The 21,929-nt window shown below is 41.6% G+C and overlaps 1 protein-coding gene and 1 pseudogene across 1 annotated transcript in view; both read right to left on the reverse strand.

Annotated features, from left to right (window-relative positions):
• Positions 1–21,929, reverse strand: part of ASAP1 (ArfGAP with SH3 domain, ankyrin repeat and PH domain 1) — a 353,144-nt gene that overhangs the window by 70,425 nt on the left and 260,790 nt on the right. Inside the window, 5 exon segments of the mRNA XM_032610031.1 lie at positions 2,411–2,511; positions 7,677–7,763; positions 8,927–9,002; positions 19,941–20,026; positions 21,451–21,580. Of these exon segments, the coding sequence (XP_032465922.1) occupies positions 2,411–2,511; positions 7,677–7,763; positions 8,927–9,002; positions 19,941–20,026; positions 21,451–21,580 (480 nt within the window).
• LOC116742690 lies at positions 16,448–16,688 on the reverse strand (annotated as a pseudogene).

Genomic DNA, 21,929 nt, shown 5'->3' on the forward strand with positions numbered 1-21,929 from the left:
AGCACTCTAAATTTTCTACAGGCATACACATATATGTATAAACATATTTCCTTCGTTATCACCTGTCTCCCTGTTGAGAATGTAAGCTCTATAATGATAAGGACTTTCAATGTTATAGTTTCAATGTTATCATCCCAGTGTCTACAACAGGGCCTGGCATGTAGGACTCCCAGAAGATATCTGTTGAATGCATGGCAAGAATGATGAGCAAAACTGACAGTGATCCCAGAAATGTGTAGGAGAAATAGTTGTAATTTTAACAAACAAATTAAAACAAAATGAAAATCTACATGTCTTAGATAAAGCCAAGGAGCACACATCCACAATCAGAAAACAAGAAACTTTCTTTTAAAGGATGATAATTAGTAAAGCAAATAATCAAGATTCTACTTACTTACTGCGAAACAGAATCATTTGTTCAAGCAACAGAAAGACGGCAAGTGTGGAAGGACCAGGGAGAAAAATGGCCCAAATGAGGCTGGAGAGAGAGGTGGGGAATGGCTTTGGGAACAGCCCAACGTGCTGTGTGGAGATGAACCGGAGAAGGGACGAGTGAGTGACAGAGAGACCAGTTAGGAGGCCACCAAAATAGTCCAGGAGAGGTGACGGTATTCATCTGAGAGCAGGGCAGCAGAGGCAGCAAGTCATGTATAACTTCTCGTTATTGGGTTGGCCAAAAGGTTCGTTCGGTTTTTCCCATAAGATGGTTCTAGTAGCATAAGATGGCTCTAGTAGCACTTAGTTGTCTTTAACTTCATTGGAAACAGTTTTGTTAGATTGCATGTGACAAATGTCATATCAGCATGCATTTAAAAAAAGACTTATCAAAATTGGTGAATTTTTGTGTATCCATTTTAATATTGAAGATGGAAGAAACAAAGCAACATTTTCGGCATATTATGCTTTGTTATTTCAAGAAAGGTAAAAATGCAACTGAAACGCAAAAAAAGATCTGTGCAGTGTATGGAGAAGGTGCTGTGACTGATCGAACCTGTCAAAAGTGGTTTGTGAAGTTTCGTGCTGCAGATTTCTCGCTGGACGATGCTCCACTGTCGGGTAGACCAGTTGAAGGTGACAGTGATCAAATCGAGACATTAATCGAGAACAATCAACATTATACCATATGGGAGATAGCTGACATACTCAAAATATCCATATCAAGCCTTGAAAATCATTTGCACCAGCCTGGTTATGTGAATCACTTTGATGCTTGGGGTTCCACATAAGGTAAGTGAAAAAAACCTTCTTAACCGTATTTCTACATGTGATTCTCTACTTAAATGTAATGAAAACATTCCGTTTTTAAAATAAATTGTGATGGACAATGAAAAGTGGATACTGTACAATCGTGTGGAATGGAAGAAATCATGGGGCAAGCAAAATAAACCGCCAATAACCACACCAAAGGCTAGTCTTCATCCAAAGAAGGTTATGTTGTGTATATGGTGGGACTGAAAGGGAGTCCTCTATCACGAGCTTCTTCTAGAAAACCAAACGATTAATTCCAACAACTACTGTTCCCAATCAGACCGACTGAAAGCAGCACTTGATAAAAAGTGTCTGGAATTAGTCAACAGAAAATGCATAACCTTCCACCAGGATAACGCAAGACTGCATGTTTCTTTGATGACCAGGCAAAAACTGTTACAGCTTGGCTGGGAAGTTCTGATTCATCCTCTGTATTCACCAGACATTGTACCTTCGGATTTCAATTTATTTAGGTCTTTACAAAATTCTCTTAATGGAAAAAACTTCAATCCCTGGAAGACTGTAAAAGGCATCTGGAACAGCTCTTTGCTCAAAAAGATACAAAGTTTCGGGAAGATGGAATTATAAAGTTGCCTGAAAAATGGCAGAAGGTAGTGGAACAAAAGGGTGAATACGTTGTTTAATAAAGTTCTTGGTGAAAATGAAAAAGGTGTCCTTTATTTTTACTTACAAACCAAAGGCACTTTTTGGCCCACCCAATAGAAACAGAAGAGCTTGTCGTCAGGCTGGCTGTGATGCAAGAGGAAAGGGCGGAGTCAAGGCTGACTCTCAAGGTTGGGGTCTGCGCGGCCAGGGGGGCATCTGGCAGAGAAAACCACGGTGGAGAAACCAGAGAGGTGGGCGAGCATGCAGTCAGCGAGCCGTGTGCTCAAGTTCGACTCAGTGCCTGCGTTCCTCAAATTGCACGTCACAAGTCGCAGGTGCCATTTAGAGACCACGGAACAACTACTGCTGCTTCTGAAGACAGCAGGTTACATATCAGACTTACTGAGGAAAGCAGCGTGCTAAAGGTCTGAAGCTGGTGCACTGGAAACCTTGTAAGTACGTTTCCCTATCTGAGAGGCTGGGACAGGTTCCTAGGTTCCTAACACCCGTAAGTATGCTAGGCACACACAGGACCCCAGGCCGGCTGTATACATACCCATCGCTTTTCTTCAGTAGGTACCCCTTCTTCTCACTGCCATACTCCTTGTTGCCCTGGAGCTGGTGCATGCTGTATCCTCCTTGCCGGCTCTGGGAATCCTAGAAAGGAGAAACCACAGATTAGACAAATGCCAGAGACAGTTCTCAAATCCTTGATTCTATTCTGCCATGGAGTCTTTGCCTGTTGGTCTGGAGCTAAGAGAACTGTGAACTTCTGAGAGCTGTCGGGTCCTCGTTCTTATTCTAGAGGCGGAAACTGGGCAGGCAAGCAACCGCCAGCGTCACAAGCAAGTTCGAGGCAGAGCTGAGGCCTGGGGTCGAGATCTCCTATTTCTAGTTCAGAAGCCAGCTCGACTTCAAACCAACAGTGCAGCGACAGACTGGTCTATGACTCAAACCAGTCTACACTGGCAGCAGAGGTGAGCACAGGAAGGGCTGGAGGAACCGAAGCGGGCCACAAGACAAGCTCATGCATCCCGAGAGATCTTCTTCCAGGTACTCCTCCTCTGCCTCACATGTTCTGCTTAAATACCCCCAAAGAAAAGTACACCTCCTCTGTGAGGAACTAAGAATTGCTATAAAATTCTTGTTTTGTAACTTACTAGTGCTCTGCAAAAATATACCTATAACCATGCTTTTAATTTAAAAAGATGACTTTAAGGCAGGGAAAAGTGTATGGCGTGGTGACAGGGTGACAAAGGCTGACAGAACAACACGGACGCAAACAAGCTTGATTTAACATCCACTGAGGCTCCCCCTCGTTTCTAAAGACTGCATGACCAGACGCAGCCATTACACTGTGGAAATGCAAGAAATAAACTAACAATGCCGAACTGTAGGACGAGAACACGGGGCTTTAGACACAGAGGTATGACAATACATTCTCACAGAAAGCATTGACTTACTCTCCTAGACTTCGATCAGGAAGGGCAAAAGCAAGAGAAAAAAAGGCAGAACAGTTGAAAATACAGTTAATTTCATTGACAGTCTTATTATCTATAATTTAAGCACTTTTTGTAACACACAGAGAAAACATCATTGTAAAGATAATTAATATCAGATTTCTCTCTCACACATGCCCTTTAGAGTCATGATAAACTTTGGGTGATGGGACAATAAAATATCTTTATCAAGTTTCATTTCAGGTCATTTGAGAACAGAAAAAAAAGCTGAATGGAAGAGCATGAGGTACACATTTCACCAGGATTGAAGGGCTGACAAACCTCAAGGTGTGTGTGTGTAAAGGGAATCAACACCTCAGTGAAACCCAGTTCATTACTCAGAAAATCTAAGAGCAACAAATTGTAAGAAGATCCTTTCTTTTCCAAGTGAAGAGAATTTAATAAAAATATCCAGTTCATAAGCTGCAACTCGATGGTGAAGAGACAGAAAGCTGAAGCAGCCATTATTTACTGACGGCTTGTGCACGGCCGGCCTTCCAGGCCAGGATGGCCTCTTTCTGGAATTCAGGATCCTCTGGACCAAATAGCATGTGCTCGGTGAATGCATATTAATGTTAATAATAGCTGCAGGAAAATCTGCAGGACAGCGCACCTCTGTAAGGCTATTCTACATGTGATGAGTTCACTGTTCAAAAGCACACCCCGAACACTCCCTAAAAACCAGGCGGGGTGAACATGCTGAGGACACTGGGACACAGCCCATCTCAGAGATGGAAGCTCCCCCTCGGAACCCACACCGTCCTGCTCTCTCGTGTAGGTGCAGCTGAGAGCTAAGCGCACGCTGTACCAGGCAAGTTGACTCAAACGCAAGAGGTTACAAACTCTATTCATTTTCTTAATCTGAGTAATTTCTTTGCCTTTAACTGGCCAGATTCCCTCCAGCTGAAACATCTCATTGGACAAGTTTAATCACCTGGGGAGAAGTGGGGCGTAGGAATCTTGAAAAATTCCCCTCCGTGTTTACTTTTAACCAGAGTCCACAGCCTTGAACTCAGAGTAATTTGGCCCACTCTGCCCTCCCTGACAGGTACTTTCTGGATGGAACTATGATGAAGGACCTGTACCACACACCAAGTAGGCAGAGATAGCCTGCCTCTACCAGTGCCTCTAGTGACAGCCCTCAATACAATAGTAGTGACACATGGGGTTTTTTCAAGGAGGCAGCAATGTGGCCATAATACTAATAAAGAACAATCAAGATAGAAAACTAGATCAGGTGGTAGAGGCCTGAGCCGTGGGACAAAATAAGAGGCCAGGATAAATGAAATCCACAGAGCTCCTGCTTTAACCCAATGAAATCACATGAAAATCACTTATCAACCTGGAGTTAGGGATCTTTGCCATAGCTATACCTCTCCAGAACATTAAAGGCAAAATCTAAAATCTCCTTGATATCAATTCTCATTAAGTTAATTCTCTTCCTTGGAACGCTTTTCTCTGAACTAAACTTCCCTTTATCTGCCCACATAATTCCTATCTGTCTGAACGCTTTAAAAGTATGCCCTTCTCATCTTAACTGGTTTGCTAACCTTTAAAATAAAAGCCTAAATTTTGGGGTTTTTTAAAAATAATTTTTACTGGAATATAGTCAATTTACAATGTTGAAAGCCTAAGTTAAAAAAATACTTACCTTTAAAAAAAAATAAGGATTCAGATGCTGACAGCTTATGAAAACTATTCTATTCTGTAAACTTACTACTAAGACATTCCTTACATATATTTACTACTAGCCTAAATTAACTTTCAATTCTGAATAACAAACAGATTGAGTAGACCTTGCTTTATATCAGACAAATGTGGTTTTAAAGGTGGATAAAGTGGCTGATGCCTAGGCTTTGACCTCAGAAGCCTATTCCACTAAACCAAGCAGGAAGAAGCAGTAATTCAGAGGTAGCATCAACAATCCTAAATTAACTACTAATGAGTTTTATGGCCTAAGAAAGTCACACAAATGATTGTCTCTGTCCTTGGAGAAATGAGGGCTTAGCAGGGCACTCCAGATAAATGAAAAGAGGATTCTCTTTTTTTGAGAAAATAAACCTTGGAGAATTGGTAACACTTAATAAGTAAACAAAATAAAACACAACTGAAGGAATGAAATACGGTCTGAATCCTTTGAAAGCACAATAGAAATCAACGTGTACTGAGGAAAGAGAAATGCAAACGCGAAACTCACTTCAGGTAAACAATTTAAAACTCAAATAGTGAACTTAAAACCTTGGCAAAAATCCATGATGTGAGCCAAGAGATGTAAACTATAGAATGAAACTACAGTATTATTTTTTAGTTCAATTTTCCATTCTCTATTAGCAGTACAAATTACTTTACTTTCTTATTAGAAAGCCTTATTAACATATAAAATGCATTATTAAGAAGTAAAACCTCAAATCTTTTAAAACTGCAAGCAATTAACACCCTCATTGACTTAATGGGTTATAAATGTTTCTGGCAACCAATTTAAAACTAAACCTCTATTTATAGAAGCTTCAAATTTCTAAGGTAAGGTATGAATGGAGTGGGCAAAAAATTCCTTCTGTTTCATCTTACTAAACATTTATTGAGTAGTTCTGGGGTGCCAGGCAATGTACTGGATACTGTGAAAGGAGAGATGAGTAAAACACAGATAGTTTGCAAACTATTATGAGCTACTGAGACTCAAATAAAAAGATGAAGTTTTTGGAATGATTTATGGATAGCACCATTAAAAATAAAATATTTTCAACCCTAAAAACAGTTTCTACTAAAAATCCAAAGATCCTACTTAGAGCTCAAATTCTTTTTTTAAAATTTACTACTTTTGTTTAATATAATTTAATTGTGCTTATATAATTTTTTTTTACATCTTTACTGGAGTATAATTGCTTTACAATGGTGTGTTAGTTTCTGCCGTACGTGGGTACACAGCCCACATACCTCTCTGCCCGCCGATGCCTACTACACACCTCCCTGCCCACAGGTCAGCAGGCGCTCAGCGTCACAGGGCTACAGACCCCTCTCGCTGTACGAAGACCCAACGTGTACATAAAACTGGTTCTGGGGGGCAGGAGGGTAGAGGGCTATAATCACTCAGTCTAGAGAACCCTCAAGATTGCTTTAACATTCGTGTTGCTGGAGCAGGGCTTCCCATGTTTGAGGGGGTTTGCTTTGTTTTTGTCTTGGACTCGTGAACCCCTTTTGGAAATTTTAGGAATTTACAGATAGTTTGCAATTGTGAGATAATATGATGAGGAACTGACATACGAAAAATGCTGTATTTTGTGTGATTATGACTAAATATTGCATTTAAATACTGCACTTAAATCCATAATAAATTCATAACATAAACAGGCAAATGTTTACCTTCTCCCATGCAACAAACGGTGCTCCCTATTTAATGTACCCTTCATACGAAGTCCATTCCCTTTAGTGTGCATGCAAGGTTCTCCACAATCCGGTCTGGGTTTTCACCTCAGAAGCGGCATCTCTCACTCCTCCACCCACCCTGCCCCAGGCTGCTGTGGCCTGCTGAATGTGCCGGGCAGCTTCTCACTCCTGAGACTCTTTGTTTCCTCTCTCTCCCGGCACACCTCCTCCCAATCTCTGTCTTACAGCATCAATACCGCTTTAGGTTCGGCCACTTGTTCACATGGCTGACTCTCTCTATTACCTACTAGACAATGAGATCCTTGACGGAAGGGACTCAAGCTTAATGCCTAGAAGAGTTGCCAGCACACAGTAAGTATTCATTAGATGTTTGACCAAACAAATGAACAGATGAGATTAATAATTAAGCATTTGCATTGCATTCATCTAACACCTACCATGCACCGTATAACTCCATTTCAGCATCCAAAGACTATCTCAACCTTAATTTTCCTAACCGTGGGGCAAAACCTCTATAGGAATCTGTATCAAAATATTTCTCTATTTCTCTGGCAAAATGAGACAGCCCCTTTTGGCTGTCTGGAAAAACAGGGATGATCTAAGAGGAACTGAGGTATGTACATCAACACCTGGGAGGGTGTTCTTCTGAAGCACACACCTTAAAGGCAGGATGGAAAACCTGGTCATGGAGTTGGGGGTGAGGGTTATCTTTTTTTGTAAGGAGGGCACAGGAGCCCAAAGACCGTTCCTACTGTGTTTCGTACGATAGGTACGCACTGTGTCTTATGTCTCATCTGCGCCCCCTCCCACCCCCCCCCCCCCCCCCCCCGGCAGGAAGTTCTCACTATGCTTGTTCTGCAGATCAGGAAACACAAAGGCTATCACAAGCGGCCCTGCTTACACGGTTAGCCCTGCTGGAAACGCACACAGATCACCTACTTCTTTCTGATCAAGTTGAAGGGAGGATTTTATTAAGTCTCGGAGTGCAGTCAGCTGTTTCTTTTCTTCATCCTGGGTCTGTTTTATCTATGAGAGAAAAACAGTTCTTCTATCACTTATCTCTTATACATTTATGAGCAGACTTTAATTCATCCAAATGTATACTACTCATCAAACAATTCAATTATACAGTCGATTTCCTTATTAAAGTCCTTCACACGGTCTCATTTTTGATATGAGAGGCACAATTTTCTCATCTTCTTAAAGTACCTGTGAGTTTTGAAATTAGTGAATAATGCAACATGCTTCCTTATTAAATAAATACATCTAGGCTAGACAATTAGCTCTGAAGGACTATTTTAAACAAAGGTTAAGAAATAACATTGAGTTATTTGCTTCTGGTATTTCAAAGGGTGGCGGTGGAAATATCAATACCGTGGTGTGACTGAATGGGACGGAAGACAATCCTAAGAATGGCCAGAATCCTGAGAGCTAACGCATGTATGAGAGTTTACACGAAGGGAAGGGATGGGTGCTGCCTTTCTTATTTATCACTTGGAACTTAACTGCAACCTGAACCATGTTAACTTTTCAAAGAAAAATCAGAAAAGTTCTATTAGAATATAAGGTATCATGTGTAACTCTAAAACCTTATTTGAACACATGTATCAACAGTTACACTCCTAAAATATATACTTTTAATATTATTCACTGCCAAGTGGTTCACGAAGAACAAACTTGAGATTTCTCATATGCAAGTAGTTTTTTTCTCAAGAAAGTTTTCCTCTTGATTTTCCTATTCTACAAGCAAAACCTAGATAGTAGGGGAAAAAAAGGAGAGGAAATATAAAACCAACAAGCAAGCAAAAAAAAAATTCATAAACCTGCTTACTCAGAGACAGTCACTTAATTTTTTTCCTTTCAGGATAAAAATTTCCTGACCAAAGGGCACTCATATGTGATGCTACTGAACCCAGCACGGAGAGCCAATCAGAACCAATGGCTATCCATCTACTCCCTGCCCTGCTCCACCTATGTCCCAGAAACTACTCTGGAATATCTGACAAGTGATGATCTCTGAGTTAAACCAGAAAAACAAAACAAAACAAACCACAAAACAACATTTATGCTGACACATCACTTCACCTTGCCTTCTTTTTTCTTTAATGCTCTTCTAATACAGATTTCAGATTTACTGATATTTATCTATAACAGCAAGCTAAAGTGCAGGTATTTTGTAAAGAACTTACATTATATAAATCAGCAGCCAGTTTTTCAATGTACTGTTTCAATTTATCAGCTGTCTTCAAGCCATCTTGAAAGAAACTACAATGGAAAACATCAGAAATTTATCAGTAGTATGAAAAGAGAAATGAACCATAATTACCTGAAAAATCTGAAAATTTTCATGAATACGTATTTACTCTCTACCCATATATCTATACGAAACACTTATAAAACTAATTTCAGTATTTTATAAAGATGTACCAATAAACAAACTACAGGCACAATTTGACATGTGCTAGCAGGTGTCACATGGACACTGCAGATAACAGCTACATACATCTCCAACCCACTGAGTCATACACAGAACAATTCTTCCTGGTTGTGCCATATTTGAATTTGAAAGAGACAGAGAGACACGTTTGCCAGTGGAATATCTTGAAGTCTGACTGGATACTAACGAGAGAAATAAAGGCCAGAGGACAGTCAGCAAGGGTTCTTCCAGTTTCCAAAAGATCCCTGGGTCCCTACACACTTGAAACACAGGATGCTGAATCAGTGGTACGGACTACGGATTCGGAAAGTGCTCTCCCACCACACACGTTAAGAAGGGGGTGTCATCTCACCCTGAACTGGCAACAAGCACTGACATCTGCTGAGCGACCATCACCTGACGCCACATTTCATCTACACCCTCACAGCAACCCGAACGAGCGGGTAAGTACCTCAAGTCTCTCCTCCATCCCGAAGGAGGAGCTGAGGCCCAGAGCGAGGGCGGAACTTGCCCAAGCTGCTGACGCAACTAGTAAGTGTCATAAGTGGGATCAGGTCCAGGTGCCGACACCCCTGCTCTCACTACCAAGTGACGCGATTTCTTGTCTGAGCGCTTCCACTCAGGAGCCCTGTTTGTGTCTGTGTTCAGAATGTCCTCCACCCTGTTGGAAGCTTCTTTAACCTCCGCGGCAGATTATTCCTTAATGCGCGTTACCTGCGCTGCTCTCTCCCCAGGAAAGGAAGAGGTCCTTGAGGACAAGGACAGTCTCTCATCCCCACATCATAATGGGCCCAGCACAGAGCAGCAGATGCTCACTTAGAAGGTAAGAATGAAGCACGACTAAGAATTTTGAGGGCACATTTTGGGATCCTTGTATATCTTTCCAGCTTAATATGTACACTCAATGGTAACAATACATCCTTGTCAGAAGTGGCCTTCAAAGTGATTAGTGAAATTCTACAAGTTCCAAAATTTTTTAAGGTTCACATCTTTAGCAGAGAACCCTTACTGAAATAAGGGTTTCATGTAATCAAGCTACATGTAAATTTTCATCTACAAACATTCAGGTTTTTATCACTGCCTTTAGGGATGAAAGTTGAACTTCTTGGTACAAAATTGAGTAACTTCTATGTTCTGGCCCCTGAATATCTTTCTGGTTTTTATCTCCTACCATTTTCCCCTTAAAAACTCTGGCCTCCTGCCATGCTCCATTATTTCCAGTTGCTCCCCCAGCCTTCGCATATGCTGTTCCCGTTGCCTGAAATGCCCTTCCCCACTATTACGTGCCTACCAAACTCTCTCATTCTATCCTGGCTCAGCTCAGGTGCTACCTCCCCAGGCGGCTTTCCCCAGCCTTTCTAGTCAAGGGGATGGCATCTTTGAGCACTTGCTTGTGCCCAGGCCTAAGTGGCAACCCTAGAGCAGCTGACAATGTTCTGCACAAAGCAGACCATCCAAAAGCATTAACCTGAACCAGCCTCTTCTACATCCAGGAAGGAGTGTCTGCCAAGGACACAGAAGTATGGCTAAAAAGTTAACCACAGCAAAACTAATTTTAATCTCTGATACTGTACTTAATTTCTGGAGAAAGGGCTTGAAAGTAGAACACTTGATGGATGCTGTCAGGACTTCTTACAACAGGAAAAACAAGGGCATTGGGATGAGATGATGATGGCCTAGGCTGCGGCTCTGGGACTTACCCTCTATGGGACGCTGGTAAGTCACTAAACTTCTGCCTGTGTTACTGGTATTAAATGGGATGAATAATACAGATAAGACACACAAAATGACTCAGCAAGGTGCTGGGCAGTTAGGATGTGCTCAGTAAATGTTGCTTTTCTTCCCTGCAGCCACAGAGGTTTACCATGGAAGGAGTTACTTCTTTCTCAGAGGGATACAGGTTCTTCGAAGATATTTTTGTAAAGGTGTTTCATTTTCACTTTCAACATGAGGGAATTTAATCATCACGTTTAAAAAAAAAAGTGAGTTTAAACGAGAATGCTCTAGATCTTTGTTTTCCAATACAGTGTTTTCCATTAGCCACATGCAGCCAATTTAGTTAAAATTAAGTAAATTTCAAATCCAGTTCATGAAGTCTCACCAGCCACATGTCAAGTGCTCAGTAGCTAAGCGTGGCTGGTGGGTACCATGTGAGACAACAAAGAATATCAACACTTCCGTCATTTCAGAAAGTTCTACTGGACAGTGCTGCTCGACATCAAGAATAAGCAAACAGATTTGAACAGCATGCAAGGCATGTTATAAAACATACATTTGAGGGCTTCTCTGGTGGTGCAGTGGTTGAGAATCCGCCTGCCAATGCAAGGGACACGGGTTTGAGCCCTGGTCCGGGAAGATCCCACATGCCACGGAGCAACTGGGCCCGTGAGCCACGACTACTGAGCCTGTGCGTCTGGAGCCTGTGCTCCGCAACAAGAGAGGCCGCGACAGTGAGGGGCCCGCGCACCGCGATGAAGAGTGGCCCCCGCTCGCCACAACTAGAGAAAGCCCTCGCACAGAAACGAAGACCCAACACAGCCAAAAATAATAAATAAATAATTTAAAACATACATTTGATGGAGAAAGAGTGCACTGTTTTACTTTGAGATGGTGTTGATAAAAATGGGAAGTTCTCTACCAGCAGTGAAAGCAAACTGGAAGCGGGGGCAAATTCCTAACAATTAAAAGGCAGAAGAAAGACGCAAAAAGTCGATTTGCCTATAGTTAAATTCTTCCAAACATTACAAGAAAACTCAGTGCAATGAAGAATTATTTTAATCTATGGTATGATCCATTTTTGTAAACAAAACAAATCATATATGTAAATCCAGTAATCTTCTGAGATTATGTTTTTTTCTCCCCCCCTCTTTTTCATTAACTCCATTTTCTAAACATTTTCTAAAAAAAGATCATATGTTACTCAGGCAGGACAAAATTTAAAAATCGACACTTAGCCTGGGAGAACAGGCTGAGTAGAGCCCCTCTCAGATGGTTATTTTAGGGCCAACGTCTAGCGTTGTGTGGGAAGCAGGAGCGGGGCTGGGGGATTGCAGGGCAACAACACACCTGCCAGTCCTTAGCGATGCCACAAAGGCCAACAGGCTGCCAACCGCACCGTCCCTCTGGGGAGCCCCTGGCCCCCACCCATGCTTGATTCTCCCACCTACTGGCCAGCCGGGACTCAAAGCCACAACCTCCCACTGGGGGCACCCGCTTCTCTGTTCCCTTCCTCCCTCTCTTTGAGCTGGTTCTGGTTCAGTGGAAGTGCGTGGGCTTAGGAGTCATAAAGCATACCGTACTTTGGCTCTAAACTTGACCGTATGTATAACCTCAGGCAGGTCATTGGCCTTGTCTGACTACGGGCATGCTTATCTCCAAATGTGGACATTTTCTAGCTTCCAGGGGCATCAGATGAGCTATTACAGATAAAGTGTTCTGTTCACTGAAAAGGGAAGCACAGGTGTCAGTTCTGATGACATATGACTCAACCTGAAAGTGGACGCTTTGCCAACAAAAGGGGAAATTACCTCATGACATCCCACTTGTCCCTTGGCCAATTTCTCCGTAAATTACTGAAATAATTTGGAAAACAGGCGATGATGCAGTAATAATAATGGCAGCTGGGAGGTATTTACTGAGTATTTACTCTGTGCCGGTCACTCACCATGACGCCTACATAATTCACGGAATACCCCTTTTAAAGGTCTCATTACCGTCTAACAAAAGAAGGTAATTATTATTATTAACCTGTAAGACAGATAAGGAAAACAGGCCCAGAGAGGTCAAGTGGGTTGTCTAGGGTCATCTAGTCACTGAGTGCAGAGCTGGGATTTGAGTATAAGTCTTCTGATCTCTAGAGCAAAGGTAATTAAAAAACAAGACCGATCTGGGTCCAAATCCTGGCTCTCCCACTAAATAACTGCATAATCTCTGGAGCCCTGTGCCACAGTGTCCTTATACAGGAAATGGAGAGAATCGCATGGACCTTGGAGAGTTCTTGTGAGCACTGGAAAATGTTTTTAAAATGCCAGGCACAGAAAAGCAGCTCAATACATGCCGGCCACTGGCGAGTGAAATGGGCTTCATCGTTTCTCTCACCTTAGGGACACAGCAGGACTGGTTCACTTTTTAAAGAAGCAGCTTGAAAGAAATATGACCATATTTTAATGACACTGGGCGCCAGAATAAGATAAGCTGCCAACGGATGGGAGGAGTGACCCTCACATTTACACTGACGAGCTGGAACACACCTCCCAGCTGCAGAAAGCAAGCTCAGGAGTGTCTGACACTGTCACCCACCATCAGGCAGGACACATCCTGCTTAGAACAAACAAGAACCTTCTCCATCCTGAGAGAGTTGCTACGTACTACACTTCCTTCTTAAGTCACTCTAACCAATGATGGGGAAGGAAAACACTATATTCGTCCTGCTTTTAATTTAAAAGAAAGAGAGACCAGAAAGTCTCCCTGATACCCCTTTATCACACGTTCTGCTTGGCTTAGGAAGAGGTATTACTTGGCCAAAAGCTGAAAGATTCAGAGAGCATTATATTATTTTCAAAAGAAGTTAGGGGGCTTCCTTGGTGGCGCAGTGGTTAAGAATCCGCCTGCCGATGCAGGGGACACGAGTTCGAGCCCAGGTCCGGGAAGATCCCACATGCCGCAGAGCAACTAAGCCCGCATGGGCCCCAACTACTGAGCCTGCACTCTAGAGCCCGTTAGCCACAACTACTGAGCCCATGAGCCGCAACTACTGAAGCCCACGTGCCTAGAGCCAGTGCTCTGCAACAAGAGAAGCCACCGCAATGAGAAGCCCGTGCACCGCAACGAAAAGTAGCCCCTGCTCGCTGCAACTAGAGAAAGCCCGCATGCAGCAACAAAGACCCAACGTGGCCAAAAATAAATAAATTAAATTAATTAAGAAAAAAAGAAGTCAGGATGCCCTGGAACATCAGAGTATGGTTTTATAAAACAAATTAAACTATAAAGCAAAATTTTTAAAAAGTAACCTCTTAACAATTCAACCATCAACCCCTTATGAAAAACTGATTTCCAAGCTTCAGGCTTAGACTAAGTCAGGCGCTGACTTCCAGCTGTCTAGGTAACAGGGACATTTTCTCCCAGATCCATTCTGTGTATGTCCTGTGGTATTTAAGAAACTTGAACGCACAAGGGTAGTGTAAGTACTAATTAAGAATCTAAGAACCTTTGTTTTGTTCTGTTGTATTTTTTATTAAAAAAAAAGACAAAATTCATGTAACATAAAATTCACCATTTTCAAGTGTACAGTTCAGTAGTTTTTAGTATATGTGCTGTGTTGTGCAACCACTATCTAATTCCAGGACATTTCCCCCAGACCAAAAAGATATGTTGTGCCCGTTAGCAGTGACTCCTAATTCCGCTCTTCTTCTACCCGCCAGCAAGCAACAATCCACTTTCGGTCTCAAAGGACTTGCCTCTTCTGGACATTCACTTCAATGAAATCATACCATATGTAATCAATCTTTTGCTCTGGCTCCTTTGACTTAGAAAAACTTTTTAAAAAAAACAAGTATAGCTGATTTACAATATTGTGTTACTTTCACATGTACAGCAAAGTGATTCAGTTATACATATAAAATCCTTTTTCAGATTCTTTTCCATTATGGGTTATTACAAGACATTGAATATAGTTCCCTGTGTTATACGATAAATCCCTGTCGTTTAGAATAATGTTTTAAATACTAATCCACGTTGTAGCGTGTATCAATGCTTCATTCCCTTTTTTTAAAAAAATATCTTTATTGGAGTATAATTGCTTTTCAACGTTGTGTTAGTTTCTGCTGTACAACAAAGTGAATCAGCTATATGTATACATATACCCCCATATCCCCTCCCTCTTGAGCCTCCCTCCTACCCTCCCTAACCCATCCCTCTAGGTCGTCACAAAGCATTGGGCTGATCTCCCTGTGCTATGCAGCCGCTTCCCACTAGCCATCCATTTTACACTGGGTAGTGTGTATGTGTCCATGCCACTCTCTCACTTAGTCCCAGCTTCCCCTTCCCCTGCTGTGTCCTCAAGTCCGTTCTCTATGTCTGTGTCTTTACTCCTGCACTGCCACTAGGTTCATCAGTACCTTTTTTTTAGATTTCATGTATGTGCATTAGCACACCGTTATTTATTTTTCTTTTTCTGACTTACTTCACTCTCTATGATAGACTCTAGGTCCATCCACCTCATTACAAATAACTCAGTTTCGTTCCCTTTTATGGCTCAGTAATATTCCACTGTATGTATGTGCCACATCTTCTTTATCCTTTCATCTGTCGATGGACATTTAGTTGCTTCCTTGTCCTGGCTATTGTAAATAGAGGCGCAATGAACATTTTGGTACATGACTCTTTTTGAGTTATGGTTTTCTCAGGGTATGTGCCCAGTAGTGGGATTGCTGGGTCATATGGTAGTTCTATTTTTAGTTTTTTAAGGAACCTCCGTACTGCTCACCATAGTGGCTGTATCAATTTACATTCCCACCAACAACGCAGGAGGGTTCCCTTTTCTCCACACCCTCTCCAGCATTTACTGTTTGTAGATGTTTTGATGATGGCCATTCTGACCCGTGTGAGGTGATACTTCATTGTGGTTTTGATTTGCATTTCTCTAATGATTAGTGATGTTGAGCATCTTTTCATGTGTTTGTTGGCCATCTGTATGTCTACTTCAGAGAAAAGTCTATTTAGGTCTTCCACCCATTTTTGGATTGGATTGTTTGTTTTTTTGATATTGAGCTGCATGAGCTGCTTGTATATTATGGAGATTAAACCTTTGTCACTTGCTTCGTTTGCAAATATTTTCTCCCATTCTGAGGGTTGTCTTTTCGTCTTGTTTATGGTTTCTGCTTCATTCCCTTTTATGGCTACACAATATTTTGTTTCTCCATTCATCAGTTGATGGATATTTGGGTGTTTCCACATTTTGGCTATTGGAGATAATGGGGCTATAAGCATTCACAAATGCATTTTTATTAAACACTTGTTTTCAATTATCTTGGGTATACACCTAGGAGTGGAACTGCTAGGACACATAACTCTACATTTAAACTTTTTGAGGAACTGACAGATTGTTTTCCAAAGTAGTTGCCCCCCATTTACATTTCTATAACAATGTACTGAGGGTTCCAATTTCTCCACTTTTCCATCAAGACTTATTTTCTGTTATGTTACTGTTTTGTTTTTTCATGATAACAGCTTCATTATATTGTTGGCTGTTTTTCCTTTTCTTCGCTTGGAACAGCTACCTGGGTATTCCAATAACCCTGCAACCCCCTCCTGGTGTCTCAGCTAAGAGTGCCTGTCTCAGTTCTGCCTGGAAACACAGCACATACTGGCTGCCGCTGCTGAGATCCCCTCGGGTACAGCTGACTCTCCTGGTGGCTCAGTGAGGCTGTCCTCCTACATCTGACATGGACGTCCACCTCTGGAACGTGCTGCCCTGTAGCCCATCTCAGGAGTAAGCACTCCCTGACTCACTCCATCGTGCCACTGGCCTCACCACTCCACCACTGCTGTTTTTAATTATGGTCCCCCTAGTGGGTGTGATGCGGCATTACACTTTGCTTTTGATTTGCACTTCCCTAACGACTAATGATGCGGAGCATTTAATCATGAGCTTTCTGGCCATTTGTATATCTTTTTGGGAGAACTGGCTATTTGAATTCTTTGCCCGTTTTTAAATTGAGTTGTTTATCTCTTTGTTGTTGAGCTGTAAGGGTTCTTTATATATCCTGGACACTACACCCTTATCAGATAAATGATTTACAAATATTTTCTCCCCTTCTGTGGTTGTCCTCTCACTTGCTTAGCAGTGTCCTTTCACTCACAGAAGCTTTTACCTTCGAAGTCCATTTTCTTTTTTTCCTCGGTTTCTTCTATTTTGTCTGTTTTGACACATATTTATTGAGCATCTTTTAAGTGAATGACTGTGACCTTGGGCAGGTTACTGATCTTTTCTGAGCTACAGTTTCCTGGTTGCTCTTATAAACGTTAGCTGTTATTATCTGCAAGATGAAGGATGGTAAAGTAATGTTTGTAAGTGCTCTCGAGTCTGCAGACCATAATGATACTCACCAAGTGGTAAAAGGAGTGGGTGAGCAGTAGAATAATGTGTTTGTTTTGAAAGCAGCATGTTACTGACAATGTTCATGTCTGAAAGTGAGGAGTAACTGGTGGGGTGAGCTGAAATGGGTGACAAAAGCTCTTCTTTCCTGCGCCCTCTTATTTTTCCGCTGTAGCAGCTGTATCCCCGCTGAGGTACTATGAGTACACGAGAGATTACTGGAGCAAATTCATTCTTGAGCTCCACCTGACTACTATGTATTGAAAATCATTTTGGGAACTGGAATAAGTTCTCAGAATATGAAATTTCTCTTTTTAAATCTAAGTAGAGGATGCTTTACAGGTCCACTACACATCTATAAAGAGTTTGGAGAGACTGACTGAAGTAGGAAAGAATAAGAGTAGTCCTCAGAAGAAAGGTACACTGGTTTCTCGCTGTGATGGCATCCTTGCGGCTCAACCTGGGGCAGCTGGGGTTGAATTACATTATAACCCAGTTCTACTACTGGATGTCTTTGAATCTCTCTCCCTGCAAGAAGTTCTCAGCGTGTAGGGTTTCCTTCTGCTGATCTTTCTCTGCCCTAGGGTAGATGCTTCTACCAGATTCCAGTGCCCAAATGCCAGCCATCCTCCAAGTCCAATTCCAAGCGCCACAACCTCCTTTAAGGAGCCCTCTGTAGTCTCCGTCGCCAGAAGTCTCTCCTTCTCTTGATGCCCTGTGTTATCAGTCACTTTCCAGCCCCATTATGATTATTGATGGACCTGACTTACTTCCTATACCAGACAGTTAACTCCCATAGGCAGAAGCCTTGTTTCATCTCTGAACCCCAGAACGTAGAAAAGTACCTGGCCTCTGTTAAGAGAGTAATAAATATTTGTGGAAAGGGAAAAAGCCAAGAATCAAGGGAGGATGCTCTTCTTTTCACCTTTACCAACAAAGGTTAATATATCTCTAGTTTACAAAACATCTTTTTTGGAAAACTCATGTTTGTGTAGGTTAAATCCTCCTCAGAGATTTTGAAATCAAAAGAGATTTCTAAAATCAGGTAAAATCAGACTTGCTGCTCTAGTGTTGTAGTAATTGAGAAGACAAAGAGATTCACTTATTTCTGTAAAAGTTTCAAAATATTCTAGGAAAACTGAAACTGATGAAAGATGAAAAATTCCACCCTAAACTAAAATCAGGGACCACCACCACACGTTTCAAAGTGTCACAAGCACCTGCTATACTATGAAGGCAAAGGTTAGTCCAGGTCGTCAGTATGAGGCTTCCACAGGCAAAATTACAAATGTGAAAATATTTCTACTTCACTAATTACTTTTATACATATCTGAAAGTTTTATACAAGGCGGAATTTACTTTGAAAAGAGGAAAAAAGTAAAATCAAAGTTATGTAAATAACAAGTTGATCATTAAAAGTTTGATCTTCCTGAAGAGAAACAATCCTGTATAATAAAATATGTGAATGAATGATTTTTAGTGCCACTTAGAACCATCCCAGCAGCAAACAGGCACAGTGCAGCAGGCACTGGGTGAGGCAGTCCCTATGCATTATCTCACTTAATTCTCACATCTTTGCAAAACCCAAGGAGGGTCTACTATGAACCTTAACCCCACCTGACAGATGAGGATACTGAGGTTTAGAGATGCACCTGACAAAGGTCACATGGTTACCCGGCCGCAGAGCCAGGATTTGAACTCGTCTATCTGCCTGACTCAAGCCTGGTGCTTTTCCCATCACATTAATGCTAGCCCCCTTGAATGTTGCCATTCACCATGAAGATCCTCCTAGATACAACATTATCAAAAAGAATTAAGAGAGCTGACCAAAGGAAATGATAAATTTTAACTTTTTGGAGAGTAAGCATTTTACCTAGTGCTAATGACCTTTACAGTATTCTACTTATAAATAACTATGAGAGCTGTCAGGACCACTTTGGAAAGTCCTTGCACTCTGTTCTCTGTAACTTCCACTGACTCAATACAGACTTGAATGGTAACCGGCACATTTTCAGACAAAAATTCTACAATAAAACCAATGAAAGCTAATCCAGTAAGTGAGCAAGAAGTAAACTAAGCAAATGTGGTGACACAGAATGTCAAACATAATAAAAAGGTAGCCCTGCAACATAAGCAAAAATGGTGCCGGTGTAGAACAATGGATGTCTCTCAAAATATACCAGCAACTACACAGGAATCCAAGTATAAATACCAAGTATTGCTAATGTCCAAAGTATTTAACTTCACTTAACTTGGATGACGAAAAAAACAAAACAAAAACAATCCCAAGTAGGAATATGTGGTACAAATGACCCAGTAATAGGTAAAATGCCAAGTAAGCGGGGGAGGGAGTTCCTAGAAAGGCCTCTTCAGTGACAAAATGACAGTCGAGCGCATTTGTGACAACAGCTCCACAGGCTGTCAAGGCCGAAGTTAGCATTTGTAAGACAGTATTTAGAGGAGCTGAACAGTTACACTAATTTGAGTTAATGATTTATAGAAAATGCTGAAGATGGAAGACAAAACCATTTCTTATCCTTTGGCTGTGGAAGGTCATTACACAGCTATATACAGGGACCAAATGAAGACCAGAAAGGAAAGAATTAAGAAAACGAACAAGTGAAGGGGACCTCACTTGGGCTAATAATCATGACTGCAACAGTCCACTTACTTGCACTGTGCGTGGTAATACTTTATCAGATTCTGCAGCAGATCCACACCCTTTTTGGTCTTGATTTCGTTAACTTTAATGAGATACTGCGGAAATAAAACAGAGTTGTGCGTTGATCAGATTACCAGTCGTTAATCAGTGTGAGTTACTGAGGCTCAGCTGCCGCCAGACAGTGTGAGCTCAACTTAGGGAATGCTAATTTGACACAGTCACAAGTGTACCAAGCAAACGGATCAGCGTGTTAGCATTTTATAGATGCTTAAGATTAGTTTACTAGACAAGCAGAAAGCAAGCACAGCAAAACATTCTGGAATAATTGATTATCTCCCCCCAGTGTGCAGTGGATCTCAAACTCATAGTTCACGTGGTCAAAACCTGAAAGATGGATTGAAAGACAGATGGCATTCTCTTTAAGGGATATGCTTGTAAGATACTAAAACTTCCAGACCACGGAGGTGAATTGGAAAGTACTTTTGCTACTAAAAAGTGAAAGAAAAAAAAAAAGCATTATTAGTTTATGCACTAAACACTACTGGCTCTGATTTTCACAACTGGCCAAGATTTTCTGTTGATATTGTTTGTTTCTTTTTTTTTTTTTTTTTTGGTACGCGGGCCTCTCACTGTTGTGGCCTCTCCCGTTGCGGAGCACAGGCTCCGGACACGCAGGCTCAGCGGCCATGGCTCACGGGCCCAGCCGCTCCGCGGCATGTGGGATCTTCCTGGACCGGGGCACGAACCCGTGTCCCCTGCATCGGCAGGCGGACTCTCAACCATTGTGCCACCAGGGAAGCCCTGATATTGTTTGTTTCTTGTTAACTTGTTTTACTGCATGGAAGTGTTCACAAACAGACAAGTTCAAGGAGCCAAAGGGTAATAATGCGGGGCGGGGGGAAATAAAGAAAAAAAAAATTAGGGAAGAAAAACTTGAAACTGAGAAAATTCTAGACCCTTTAATATCTTCTGAAAACTGCAAAAGGAATTCCATTACTCAGCATCAGAATGGGTTGGTCTCTAGGTCAGGGAATGCCAATGGGAACCCCGTTTGAGAACCACTGCTCTAAGTCTAAGGCAACATGCTTTATGTTGCATTTATTTTTTTCATGAGCTCAGACTTTAATCACTACTTCAAGTTTTCATTCAAACTTGGACACATGGTTAAAAAAAAAAGCAACATGCTGTACATCTGTACCAGTAAAACTTAATATTCACCAGTGTTACCCCTCACCAAAATTGTTTTTCCACACTCACTCACAAGCAATAGTAAAGTTCTCACCAAAGAATCCTGTTTTGGCTTAAAGAGCCCCATAGGACCCAGGCTCAAAATATGAGACAACAGTGAAACGGCGGATCCCAAAAGGCTTGGAGAAAAGTGGAGATTAGAGTCCTTGAGAAACAGTCCCCTCCTCTAATCATCAAACACAGCCTGCATTTAAGCATAAAGACTGCTGACTAGCAGGAAGGATGACAGTTAATTAAATTCTAGGCAAAGGGCTGAAAAGTCTGCTCTTACTTCGCACATTTGGAGCTGAAAGAGGCGCCTCTCCTTCTCCATTTCTTCTGCGATCTCAGCTCCGGTGATCTCCGTGCGGATCATCCCGTGCTGTTTGGCATGCTCCCTTTTCTCCTTCTCAATTTTTGTACTGTAATGAAAGTAGGTGCCATCATTAAAAACAAAAACACCACACTCATGTCCTTCCTTTAATGGGAGCCACTTGATTATTTCTTAATTACCAGAGTTAGGAGGCAGGAACTCTTAAATGGATAGCATCGATCAAAAGTGAAAATCTAAGTTCAAAGAGAATCAACACATTGCATGGATCTTCACCAAGGAGACTTCCTACATTTTAACTCTGATCTCCCACATGAATGGATTCATATAAATTCTCTTATATTTTGGTTGGCATCAAGTAATTTTGACAGTTTACTTTTTCTAGAGTAAGGCACCTTACGATGAAAAAGAATCAGAAGGTTGGAGGCCTGAGGCATATC

This window comes from Phocoena sinus, chromosome 17 (genome assembly GCF_008692025.1).
Source record: "Phocoena sinus isolate mPhoSin1 chromosome 17, mPhoSin1.pri, whole genome shotgun sequence".
NCBI classification, from domain to species: Eukaryota; Metazoa; Chordata; class Mammalia; order Artiodactyla; family Phocoenidae; genus Phocoena; species Phocoena sinus.